This window comes from Acanthisitta chloris, unplaced genomic scaffold, assembly GCF_000695815.1.
Source record: "Acanthisitta chloris isolate BGI_N310 unplaced genomic scaffold, ASM69581v1 scaffold10459, whole genome shotgun sequence".
In the NCBI taxonomy this organism is placed as follows: Eukaryota; Metazoa; Chordata; class Aves; order Passeriformes; family Acanthisittidae; genus Acanthisitta; species Acanthisitta chloris.
Window position 1 is genome coordinate 15,955 of NW_008691975.1, and position 13,355 is coordinate 29,309.

General features: G+C 50.2%; 1 protein-coding gene across 1 annotated transcript in view; it reads left to right on the plus strand.

Annotated features, from left to right (window-relative positions):
- ARID3B (AT rich interactive domain 3B (BRIGHT-like)) overlaps positions 1-11,079 on the plus strand; it is a 24,385-nt gene extending 13,306 nt beyond the window's left edge. The window contains exons 5-9 of the mRNA XM_009082472.1: positions 7,272-7,455; positions 8,746-9,005; positions 9,642-9,899; positions 10,110-10,211; positions 10,884-11,079. Of these exons, the coding sequence (XP_009080720.1) occupies positions 7,272-7,455; positions 8,746-9,005; positions 9,642-9,899; positions 10,110-10,211; positions 10,884-11,038 (959 nt within the window). The 3' untranslated portion in view covers positions 11,039-11,079. The remainder of the gene's footprint in view (positions 1-7,271; positions 7,456-8,745; positions 9,006-9,641; positions 9,900-10,109; positions 10,212-10,883) is intronic.
- The last annotated feature ends 2,276 nt before the right edge of the window (positions 11,080-13,355 follow it).

A 13,355-nucleotide genomic window follows, 5' to 3' on the forward strand; every position in this document is an offset into this window, starting at 1 on the left:
ATCAGTGGTGCTCCTACAAGACATCCCTGTGGAGAAAAGCTCTGTGTGCTGTGGTAGATGGGCAAAGCTACCTTCCAGGGAAGCTGTTTCTGTTCAGGTTTTGTTCATTTGAAGCCCTCAGAAAATGTCTCTGCTAATTCCCTCCAAGGTTCATGCCTGACCTTGGTTTTCCCAGATGGTTTGCCCATTCTGGTGGCTGCTGTGGATATGCATAGAAGAGGCTTTGTAAGCCTGGCCATGAGGTTTTAATGTTTTCCTGCTGTTGTGTGCTCTGCCTGAGCATTTAGGATGTGGGAATACAACACATCCAGGGGATTGACAGACAGAAGCATTTACTGATGGATTCTTTCCTCTCTAGGCCAAGTGGTGTTTATGAAGTGTTTGTTTAGGGAATACTCTTCATTCTTCCACTGATTCAATTTTCCAGGTGGTTTCTTTAGATCCTCTGGAGCTATTTTTGACTCTGAATTAAGCAGTGGAGCTCTCTGAGACATCAGTATACATGAATTCTCAGCATCCTTTGCTCCTACCTGCAGCAAATGCTTCCCGAAATAGCAGGTGATGCTCTGCAGTGGGAAGTTCCCACTTGAGGCATTGCAGTGGTTTTTTCTGGATGGTCCCAATGGATCAGGCAAAGTGTTTTTCCCTGTCAAATCCTTGGATTTTGTACACAGCTGCATCTCTGCCTCCTGTACTTCCCTTAAGAGCCTCTTTGGTCACCTGGTCTGACTCAGAGTGGTGACCAGTGTCCTGTGCAGGTGGTGAGCAGTGAGGATCCAGGAAATATTGTAGGGATTTTCCTTTCTATGGTTTGGAAGAAAGAATGGCAGTTCCCTCTACAAATGAAGGAAAAATCAGTTTTACATTCCTCCATTCCACAAGTGGTTGGAGCCTTTCAGAACAGGGAACAGAGTCCACCACTCCATGTACTTAGATACCTGGCAGTGGTGCTGAGATCAAAACAGGTGTACAGCCAAGTGCTTGGGAGCTCCAGACAACATGAATGCACAGTCCTGTCCTTTCCTTGGAGCATCCTGACAGCTCCTGCAAGGAATGTTTTGCTCATCAACTTAGTGCCAAGTGACTGAAAGTCTCCCTCAGATACCTAAGATGATGTTTAGGGGGAGTTTACCTGCAGATTCCAAGAGTTTCAAAGCAATTCTCAGCAGGTCCTTCCCATAAAACCCAAACTTCCTTCCCCCTCTGTTTTTCATACATCAAAACATCTATTGCAGCCAGAGAGACATGAGAATTTTTCTCTCTAATTGAAAAAAACCTGGAAGCTTTGGAAAGTGCTGTAACAAATCTGGGGGAATAGACATTGCAGTTCAGATAATTAATTATCCCTTGGTTTGCAGTGGCTGGAAATGGTGATTTAGAGTGAATATTGCTTTAACTGCAAAGAAAAATCCTGTTGGAAGCTGCAGTTGTGATTCATGGAGGAATAATGAGAGGAGTTTGGTTCTGGCTTATAGGAGATTTGGTTTACATGTAGTCAGGGGAAGAGCAGCTGAAATGTTTTGTTGTGAGCTGGGTTGGCACTGGGCAGGGATCAAAAGTAGTGAGTCTGGGATGATTTCCTGTGAGGGTGGTGAGACACTGGCACAGGCTGCCCAGGGAGGCTGTGGTTGCCCCAACTCTGGCAGTGTTCAAAGCCAGGTTGGGTAAAGCCTTGAGCAACCTGTTCTGGTGGGAGGTGTCCCTGCCCAGAGCAGGGGGTTGGGCCTAGATGACCTCTAAGGTCCATTCCAGCCCCTAAAATTCCATGATTCTATGGTTGGGGGGTGTTGCTTTGCACCCACCAGCACTCAGGTAGGTGATACCAGTCTGCTGTAGCTGCTCTCCCAGTAGGATCTCTGAGCTGCTCCTCTCTGGGTGTAAAAAGTGATGGAGGCAGAGGGATTTCTTCTCACTTCCCCCGAAGATGGAGGTGTTAAATTGTCCTCACAGCACTTCCCAGATTAGATGTGTCTGGTCCTGCTCTTCCCCAGTCCTTTCTCATGTTGGTGCTTCCTCTTCCCCCCAAAATTTTAACAGCATGTTCTTCAAATGGTTACTGAAGTGCTGCAGAGGTGGCTCAGCACTGAAGAGATGACCCCGGAGATACCCAGGTGGATTTCTCCCTCTCCTTGCCTGGAGAAGAAGAGCTTATCCCCATGTTTCCCAGGTTATACATACAGAAACCCCCCAGCAACTGCATTGGGGTCTCAACATCTGGGGAAGAAATTGCTACTAGGGACTGGGGTCCAGGAGGGCAAATCTCCATGGGATTTCTGGCCCAGGAGAAGGCTAATGTTGTTGGAGCCTTGGCTAATGTGGGCAGGGCACTGGATGCCAGTTAGGCTGCTGAAATCTGATCAGGGCCTGCTGTCAGCCTCCTTGAGTGAGGAGGGCAGGGGAGCTGTGCTGTTTGAAGGGGTGCAGATAAGAAATGGGCCTCCTGTCAAATAGAACATGATTAATTACCCTCTCTCCTGGCTCCTGCTTGGAGAGCAGTGTCTAATGGGCTGCAGACTTGAGGATCAGATGGTGCCATTCCTGTTGGGAGGTGAGAATGCTGCTGTGGGAATGCCATGGCAAGGGGGAGAGATCAGGTTGGGAGGAGAGAGCTGCTTTCACTTCTGGAGCCCTTTGCTTTCCATTTTGACACTGAGTGACCCAAACCACCAGGTAAAACTGGTGCAGAGGAGCTGGGCTGGCTGAACAGGCTGCAGCCAGGCAGGATTTGTCCTTGGACAGGGATCCAAGCAAACCAGGAGCTGAGGCAGCACAGGGTTCAAGTTGATTTGTTCATGTTCTGCACTGTAGAAGTGAATCTTCCCTCTGTTTAGCTTGGGAGATCACACATTCACCAACTAATTACTCCGCATCCTTTCCAAAAACATAAAGATCTCTTCAAGATTTGTTTCAATGCTATTTTAATTCACTTTGGCTTTCCCAGCTTCCTGGGGAAAACTTGTTCCTTTTGGCTGTCTCGTCTAGTTTCTCTTCTTGAACATATTTAGAGAGGAAAGAACAGCTTTTTCTGTACCTGTTACAGCCTTAAAAATGACTATTTTTCACTCCAGAATGTACTTTATTGCAGTTGAACAGGTAAATATTTGGGCTTCTCACCTCCTTTGTTGCTTCCTATAAAATGGACACTCCTGCAGGTAAATTGGAGAGGAAAAATGGGAGGGGATTGGAAAAGCAGTGCTGCAGGCTAGGTGTAATTAAGGGCTCTTTGTCTCCTGCTTGCGGGACAAGTCTTGGCTTAGGCTGCTTGATGGTGGGGAAATCCCTGCAGTGGGGAGAGTGGCCCTTGGCAGGGGATCTCTCTCCTGCAGGACTGGGAAAACCAAGCAAAATAAAAGAGAATTTATATCCTAGGATTTGGTTCAAAACAGGCTTTGGGGCAGTTTTCCTCAATCTGCATCTCCAGGCTGAGATCTAACTCCCAAGTGTGGCTAAAATAGGGTGAAGAAGAGGAAAACAAAACTCCCTTAGGCAGTGTGGTTGGATGGGTGAGGAAGATGATGGTCCAAAGCTTAGTCCCTTTCAGCAAGGGCCAAGCTGAGCCCCAGCACTGAGTGAGGGACAGAACCTGAGGGTACTGATGGCTCAGCCAAATCCCTTCCCCAGGAGCTGGTTCCTGGGAGTAAAAACAGCCATCCAGAGGTTTTCTGGGCTTCACAGCTTCCTCAGCCCCTTGAATAGCTCTTGAAGGCTCAAAGGCAAACCGTTGCTCCCTCTGCCTCTCCAGAGCAGGGGACATAGGGCACATTGAGGCCACTCCATATAAACCCTTGAGGCTTCTGTTCTGTCTGCTTGGAACAGAAGAGGCTTTTGAAGGGGGTGAAATTCCCTTGAAGGACAGAGATGTTTATAGCTCCAGTCAGACTTCCTCCAGGGAAAGTCTTTATTCCAGCAATCTGAATTGTAGTTACAGCTGTCTTTCTCCTCAGAAAACCAGGAGCCTGTGGGCTATGGGATGTCTCTTCTTTCCCCTTCCAGACTTTGTCTACCCTAGAGTTTGTCTTCCTGAGCTTTCTCATGTTTAGCAGCTCTGCATCTTCCCCTTTCCAGTGGAAATAGACTCCTTATGCCCCCTATTTGGCTGATTCCTTGCAGGAATGAGCCACACTTACATAGTTCTATGTTAATAAGGTTCTATTAAAAGGAAGAAAAGTTGTTTTCCAAGAAAACTAGGAGAGGAGTCAGTCATCTCCCTCTTAGAGTCAGGCAGGGCTTGGGGCATACAGGATTTCAGGGAGCCGACAGGAGAGGGAGGCTTGGAAGTACAGTAAAATGAGTTTGCCATCAAAAGGCAACAAGTCTTATGCTGTGCCCCAGGCTGCTGACCTTTCCCTCTGGAATTCTCCCCTCTGACCTCAGGATCATTAATCCTGATGCTGCCAGATGACAGTAATCCATCATGGCCCCTGACAGGCCTCGCAGCCTGTGAAAGGATCCGCTCAGCTCCGGCAGCCAATCCTCCCATGACACTCGTTTTCCAGCCTTTCCTGTTGGAGCTCTGGGGGTTTCCAATAAAGACTTTATCGCCTCAGCTTTACTCTGAGAGGAGAGGGCTGGGGGAGGAGAGGGCAGGCAGATCCTAGGGAACACTCCAAGCCACAGCTTGCTCTGGAAAATACAGTGAATTTACCAGCTCCAAACCCCTTTGCTCCCTCTGGGGGATATGAGCTGGAGTGGTGCTAGGAGAAAGCATGGAAAGACTGATTCCACCTCTATACTTAAGAGTGGGAGAAGGATGGAAGTGGTTTTGTCCCTGCTGTAAAGTTTCTCAGCTGTATAAAACTTGTATGAATGGAAAACCAAACTGGAGGTTTAAGCTGAGTTTGTACATTTTTATTCTGTGTCTAAAGATATTTATAAATGGGTATTTATATATCAATAGCTGTTTAGATGAGTTTGTATGTAGCTGAGTGTATAAATGAGATTTCAGGACACTTGGGGCTGGTTTCAAAGCAAACTGAGGAAGGGAAGGTGTGCAAGGGGTGGGGAGGTGAGGCAGGAGGTCAGACTCCCTGGAAGTGTTTAAGCCTTTATTTCCCACCCATGTGGATGATGTTTGAGCCTTTCACAGCAGCATTTGGATAAATCTCCTTATGTATTTTTCCAGCTGCTGAGCTGAGAGAATCTAGAGAAGAGGAAAAGTGTCTTTCAGAAAAAAGTAATCTATTAAAAAGTAGATGTTTCTTGATATTTTCTGTATTAGCAGCTTGTTTGCCTGAGGAGTCTCATCCGTGACCCTTCCCTTTCACTCTCCATCTGCTCAGTGTCCAAGGAGAGCTGGATGAAAGTCCCTTCTGGATAAGTTAATGCTATTCCCTAAATTGGATTGGGGAAAAGTGGGTGGCTTTGAGGGGCACCAGGTTGCTGGAGGAGTGGGGGGAGAGGGGCTCAATCCTCCCTCAGCCTTGTGCCTTTAATTATATGAATGAAGGAGCATTTTAGGGGGTCAAACCCACCCCTGGCTCTGCCTGGAGACCTGGGAGAGAACTATTTCCCTCTTTCCTTTTGGCTGTGACTCTGGTTTTGCTGTGGCTCAGCTGATGAATGATAACTTAAGGCTGGTAACATGATCACTCCAGTGGCTCTGATCCACACTGGTGCTGTGCTCTTCATCTCTGCAGTAACATTCCAAGACAAAATGGAGGCTCAGGAAAAACTAGAGCAAACTGAGGATTTTGGGGAAGAACCAGGATGGATGGATGGATGGAGCCACAGAGGGTTTTAAGGGTTTGACTATGTCTCTCTGCTCCCCAAGAGAGCTGTTGCCCCTGAAGTGCAAGAAGAGGATCTGCTGCAGCTTGTGGAATTACTGCTCTGTGGAGTTTGTGCTGTGGGCAGGGCAGGGGTTGTTTGGACAAGGCAAGGAGAAGAGGATGTGATGGGTATAAAAGGCTGGAGCGCACAGAGCTAGCGTGATCAGGTTGCTCCTGATGTTTTCTTATACTTTAAGACTAATTTGGGATTTTCAGCCTTTTTTTCCAGCCTTTTCAAGCTGGAAAAGTTTACCATTTTATCCCTCATCCCATTAACCTGTGGGAATTGGCACCACGAGCTAATGCCTAACAGGTTTCCAAAAGAAAAGAAGGGAAAAAACTGCCCCTTGGATGTGTAATGAGGACATCTGCAGAGTGAGCTGAGCTCCTTTTCACTGACCAGAATAAACCCCATTTATAAGGGCCATAAACTGCTCTGCTCCAGGGCATTAAGCGAATCACTTGGCTGAGGAGCAGTGGCACAAGTCTCCCCTGTGGATTGGGGATTCCATAATTGTCCATTACAACCCTTCCCAGGCTTTCCTGTAAAGGCTGGTGCTGGCCATTGTGGGAGACAGGATACTGACTCCAGATGGACAGCTCTTTGATCCAGGACACTATTTCCTAGGCAAAAGAAAAGCCTACATCAGCTTTTTTTTTCCCCCCCCCCCACCTCTTCCTCTCCATGCCTAAATCTCATTAGTTTGACCTTTCTCACTTTGAGGAGCTGCTAAAGGGACACTGACAGGTTAAAAATCAGGTTTGCTTTTCTGTTAAGCCCAAATATGACAAAACTGAGGAGGAGAGATAGAGCTGTTTGCCTGTCTGTCTTCAGAAGGATAGAGCAGGTTCTTGCTTTGGGCTCCCAAAGCTGCTGGGATGCCATGTGGCCTCATCAGGGAGTCATTTGGGAGCATGTTTAGGGAAAAGGAGTAGGAGAACGCAAACCCTGTGTAAGCAGTGGAAAGAGCAGCCTTGACAGAGTATAACAAAGCATTGTGCACATGTTGCTAGGGAGGATGGAGAGATGCTGTCTAGTGTCATGTATCCCTGTCTTTTGCTGTTCCCAAGCAATCCAGGCCAGCAGACCCCAGAGAGTGAAGGAGCTGAACCTCAGCACAGAGTAGCTGGAGCTGCTCAGCCCCTTCCTGAGCACACCCAAGGCAGATTTTTATCTGAGGTTGGCCCTGAGCTCATAAAACTGATTCCCCCTGTGCCTCACCCCTCGGATTGAATAGGTCCCACTTCCCCTCTGTCTATTTCAGGAGCTGCTCAGAGCTGTGGGCTATTATTGCTCTGATAATTGCTTTTACCCACAGGAAAGGATTTTCCATGAGGAAGACGTGCCATGGAGCTGCACTTCTCTGCCTCATTTACTCACCCATGGAGAGGCCTGGAGCCAGGCTCCAGAGTTGCCTGAATCTCCTGTTCAGAGGAGATGGATAGTTCCAACCTGCCTGTTGGCCTTGTTTTCTTCCTGACTCCATGCTCCTTTCCCTGCAGGAACTCCCATCAATAGGATCCCCATCATGGCAAAGCAGATCCTGGATCTCTACATGCTCTACAAGCTGGTGACTGAGAAGGGAGGGCTGGTGGAAATCATCAACAAGAAGATCTGGAGAGAGATCACCAAAGGCCTTAACCTGCCCACCTCCATCACCAGTGCTGCATTCACCCTACGGACACAGTAAGTCAAAGGTCTGAGCAGGGATGCAGGGCCAGGAGCTCCTGGATGTGGCCCCAATCCCCTGCACCTCCCTCCATCCTGGCCCTTTTTGGCTCCTCAGAGCTGAAACACCTCAGGGCACAGAGGGTTTTGCACTGTCTGTGAAGGGCACATGGCACAGGGAAGAGGGAGAGCTCCTGATTCTAGGCATCAGGCATGAACCTGATCACGTAATGTTTGTTATCACTGGCAACTCAGAATTTAGCACCTCCTTACTGTGAGGTTTGCTTTGCTGCCCTGTAGGACCTGCTTTGCTGACCTGCAGTATTCAACTAGAGAAGGAAAAAAGGAAGTAGAAGTAGAATAAGCAGTGGAGAAAAAGGATGGTGAAAGTATAATACCTGTAAAATTGAAGCAACAGGGTGAAGCTGTGCTTTAGTGAGGAAAGAATGGGCTCTGGGAATCCACACAGTTTTCTTGGAAGTATTTGAACCCCTGAGCCCCAGAGAAGGAAGCTGCTTGCCATTTCCACAGCCTTTGGTACAACAGGCTGTCTCCTGCTAACCTGTCTGCCAGGATTCATCCAAGCTGTAAGGTTTAGTGCTGCCCAGGACAAGTGACATGGACAAAGGGTAATTCCTCAAACTTCCTGCCTTGAATTAAGTGTTGTGGTCCAAGGTCTTAGTTTCTTGGATTTCATATTCTTAGTTGTGAAGGAATTGTGGATGATTGTTGGGTGGTGTTTGGGTTGTGAAGGAATTGAGGATGTGGGTTTTTTTCTGCTCTTGTGGGTGTAGTAGTATGTAATGATGTGCTACCCTACAAACACTGAGTGAATGCAGAGCCTGAGAGCTGTGCCTCACACCCAGCCTGCCCAGTGCTTAGCACAGCTGTGTTTATGATATGCAAAGGCTCCAGATCCACAGGGGATCTTGGGTTGAAAGTCTTCCTGTCCCAGGAAGACTGGGCTGTAGCCTGTGATTTCATGTTCTGCACAGGAACCTGCTCAGGTATTGAGCTCTTCCGTCTGGCAACCAGCGACAGGACCCGAGGGAATGGCCTGAAGTTGTGTCAGGAGAGGTTTAGGTTAGATATTGGGGAAAGATTCTTCCCTCAGAGGGTGTTTGGGCACTGGAACAGCTCCCCAGGGCAGTGGTCATGGCCCTAAGCCTGACAGAGCTCAAGGAGTGTTTGGACAATGCTCTCTGGGTGAATTGTTGGGGTGTCCTGGGGTGCACTGGTGATCCTTGTGGATCCCTTCCAACTCAGGGTATCCTGTGACTGTGATGTGCCTGTGCTTCCTCTCCCCAGGTACATGAAGTACCTCTATGCCTATGAGTGTGAGAAGAAGTCTCTGAGCTCCCCGGCAGAGCTTCAGGCAGCCATCGACGGCAACCGGCGGGAGGGCAGGCGGCCCAGCTACAGCTCCTCCTTGTTCAGCTACTCACCCACCACCACGGGGCCTCCTTCCCTCCTGTCTCCCCCCAAAATCCGCTTCCCCATCATCGGTGTGGCGCCAGGCAGTGGGACCAGCAACCCTCGGGTGTCTCCGGCAGCAGCGGTCAGAAAAGGTCAGATACTCCTCACAGCTGGAGGCTCTGAAACACACTTGGTTGCCATTTTATAGGATGTTAAAGGGTTGGAATGGAACCTAGAGATCATCCAGTGCCAACCTCCTGTCCTGGACAGGGACACCTCCCACCAGAGCAGGTTGCTCAAAGCTTTAGCCAACCTGGCTTTGAACACTGCCAGGGCTGGGGCAGCCACAGCCTCCCTGGGCAAACTGGGCCAGTGTCTCACCACCCTCACAGGGAAAAACTTCCTGATATCTAATTAAATTTCCCTCTTTCAATTTCTCCCCATTGCTCCCCCCTCAGCACGGGGAGGAGGGAGTGCTCTTGATTCTAGGCATCAGGCATGAACCTGATCATTTAATGTCTGTTATCGCTGGCAACTCAGAAGTCTAGTGTCTCTTAGGACATTAGACTCTAATGTCTGTTAGGAACTGCAGTTCCTAACAGAGTCCCTCTGCAGCTTCCCTGGAGCCCCTTCAGACACTGGCAGGTTGCTCTGAGGAATCAGGCTGCTTATCCTTCCCAGCTCTGGATGTGAGAGTGGTGGGATTTGGGCGGGTCACAATGTCCTGCCTGTGGGTCAGACCCTTGTGTGAGGTACAAAGTGCTGAAGTGACTCCGCTCCTTCCCCAGGTGACGGAGTGCCCTTGACTGTGTCTATGCCAAATCGTATTGCTGTGCCAGTGACCTTGGCTAGCCAGCAGGCAAGTGTGGCAGCAAGAACAGCCACCCTGGAGCAGCTGAGAGAGAGGCTGGAGGCAGGAGAGCCCCCGGAGAAGAAGGTGTCACGGATGACGGAGGAGGAGCAGCGGCTGGTCCAGCAGGCCCTGCAGCGCAACCTGCTCAGCATGGCACGGCAGGTCCCCATGAAGGTCAAGATCAACGGCAAGGGTGAGCAGCAAAGCCAGAAAGCCTCTAGGAACTGCAGCAGGGAGGGAGACACTCTAGACACCTAGACAGCTTCTCTAAGCAACACAACAGGGACATCATGTAGGGACTTCCTCACCAAAGAGAGGACAAGAAGAGGGCTGTGCACCTCTCTGGGGAGTACAGGGAATGGGACAGTCACTCTCTAACTCTGCCTTTCTTCTTTCCTGGAAGAAGACAAGTCAGACTCGGCAGCAGCAGCAGCACTGAACGTGTCACCCAACGGCATTGGGAGCATTAACATGTCGGTGGAGATCAATGGCACCACTTATGCTGGTGAGGGAACCCCTCCTGGGGGGAGGGAGAGCCATCCTGGGGGGACAGTGGCATGTAGAGGGGGTGGCATGCTCCATGAGGCTGGTGTTGGCCACATTATGACCTGTCTGGGTTAGCACAGCAGGAGGTGGTTGCTGTTCTGTTTTGGGACCTGGGCAGGGTGCACACCCTTCCCTTGCTGTTAGTATTTGAAATCCAAGGGAAGGGACTTGTGTGGAAGTGCTGATAGGAAGGACTGTTATCCCTGTTCTCCTGAGGGGGGGAGCTTTTCCCCACGCTTGTGTGGGAAGCAGTTGTCCCCTGCACTCCACTCAAGCAGTTTCAGTGTGTGAGACACACCTGCACATCCCTGGGCAAATCCTAAGTGGGATGGGCTTCCACTGTATGGACTCTGCCATACAATGAAAGTTGCTTCCCTTCTCCAAAGGTGTAGGAACCGTTTGGGATCTGTCTCCTGTAAGCACAACATCCCTGTGACAGGCTGCCAGCACAGGGATCCCTTCCCTGACCAGCACTGAGCTCTGGTGTCTCTCCAAGCCTGCTCAAGGTGCCCTGAGCCTCTCTCTATTGGGATAGGATCTTTGGGGCTGGATAGCCTTCCCTTTGCTCTGTGTGCTGCCCTTCTCAGCTGTGCCACCCCCTAACCCTGCTCCCCACACTTTTGCCTACCAGGAGTGCTGTTTGCCCAGAAGCCTGTGGTGCACCTCCTCGCCGGCTCCAGCACCCAAAGCTCCTGCAGCAGCAGCAGCAGCTCCCACTGCTCCCCCAGCCCTACCTCATCCCGGGGAACGCCCAGCGCCGAGCCCTCCACCAGTTGGGCTCTCTGATGGTCGGCCCAGCCCTGTCTCACACTGGCCTCCAGCAGCTCCAGGAAGGAGTGGCACAGATACCTCATCTCAAGGAACCTGCTCGTGTGGTTGGCCAACGGCAAGATGGTGATGATGATGATGATGCTGACGCTGAGACCTTTCCATGCCAGCGAGTTGTTGTTCATCATCTCTTTGTCAGGCCTTTTTTGCTTTGTTCTCCCCCTTTCTTCCTCCCTTTTGCTTTTTGTTTTCCTCCTCCTCCTCCCTCCAGAGTTTGCTGTGTTCCTGCTGGGGGGTGGGACACGGAGGGGGCCATGCCTGGCGGTTTTCAATCAGGGATGGGCTCTAGGAGCTGTGGGTTGAGACATGGCTGAGATGTCACCAAGGCAGGTGGAAAAGTGCTGGAGTTGGGGCAGGGAAACTTGGTTCTCCTTGACCCAGGAGCCACAAGGACCCTTCCCACCACCCAACTCCGTGTTTTGACAATCCTAAGAGCCGGTGGGATGCCTTGCCCCATCCTCCTGTGGCTTGTGTTGCTTTTCTCCCTCAGGCCCTGCTGGGGGCTGGTGTCATATGTCCTCATGGGAGGCTTGAGTGCCTCCTTCCCCCTCTCCGTGGTTTTGGCATGAAGGAAGGACTTCCTCCCTGCCCTATTAACACCCTCTCCATCGGCTGCTTGGTTCTGGCTGGTGCTGGCCTCATCCCTCCTGTTGCCTTGAGGCTCTCAGCCAAAGTTTTCCATGCCCTTGACCTTGTGTGTCTCCCACAGGGAACTCATCCCAGTGACATTTACCCTGACAGCCTGAACTTTGTGGCTCAGTGTCTGATCCTTTGCCCCCATGACACTGTCACTTGGGTTGATCCAGGCTTCCTGGAGTGACTTCCTTCTCCTGAGGTGGCTTTCATCAGCCCCTGGAAGCTCTCCATGTCTGTGTGCTGAGGAGTAGAGGTGATCTCTGAAATACACCTCAGCAGGACCGTGGTGTGTGCATAGGTGTTGTGGTTCATGTTACACACATGGGGTTGGGGCTCTGAACAAGCCCATGGCAACCCAGGCCCCTTCAGATTGTACCTGAGCAGGTGAAGACCTTCTGCTCACCAGAGGGAAGCAGAGAACAGGAAATCAAGCCCTTCTTTGCCCTTTCCCCTCAGACCTCCAGCTGGAAGCAAGCAAAGCTGGCCCCGACTCCAGGAATCAGCTCCTGCTCAGGTGGCCTTGTGCTGTCCCCTCTCTCATCTGAGAGCTGATCCAGCCTCCATCCCTCCTGCCCTGGTGACATCTTTCCCATCCCTCCTGCCCTGGTGACATCCTTCTCATCCTCCAGGCCCAAGTCAGGTTGTTTTGAGCAGATGAAATACCTCAGCTATGTACTTGTTGTTGGGTTGTTTTTGTTTGTTTGGGGTTGGTTTTTTTAACCTCTTCAGGAAGTATTGGCATATCTTATCGCTTGTTTTTTTACTCTGTGGCTTTGCTGACATTGTGTTTGTTTTATTTCTCCATTTCCCAATGTCTCACCAAAGACAGAAAGGTAAAACAAGGCTGAGCAAAAGAGCAGTGGCTTCCCCATCCTTTAGGCCAGCAGGAGCTGAGGTCCAGCATCATCCCAGAACATGTGCACAACAGGAGGACAGGCAGAGGCAGGAAGAGAGGGCAGGAGTGCTGCTCGCTTGGCTCTGTCCTTTCTGTTGGGAACAAGAGTGTCCCCAAAGTCTCTCTTGCTTTTCTGTGCTCCAGGATCCATGCTGATGTTGACTCAGATGCTATGACCTGAGTTATCCTGCTATCCTGAAGTCTTTCCAGGAGGCAGAGGGTGGGAATGCACATGTCCTGAGATGGATGCTGCTCCAAGATATCCCATCCAGTTGCCTTTGGGCATGGGGAAGCTAGGCTGATCCCTCAGGCCTCCAGAGCATTTCATCCCCACAGATTCCCAGAGGATTTTCCAGACTCTGGGGCTCAATCAGATTAGTTTTTCCCTCTTTTTTTTTTTTTTTTTTTTTTTTGGTTTCTTTTGGTTGTTTTGTTTATTTTATTTGGGGGTGGGGTTGGGGGCTGTTTCCTCTGAGTGGGACTGGGGCACTTTTGGCTTTTCCTTCTGCTTTGTTCTCCAGCCCTGGGGAGCAGAGGCTGCTCCGGGGTGGGTTTGCTTCTGTCTCACATGCTAACGTTGTGTTCTCTTGCACAGAAAGGCACTCGAATCACTGAACTGCTTGGACACTACTAGAGTATTAATGTTTATAAGCTTTACACAACTTAGACTGGAACTAGCCAGGGACTAACAGATTGTTTTGTATCCAATTCAGGGAAAGAATCAAGTCGGGATGTGTAACAGAT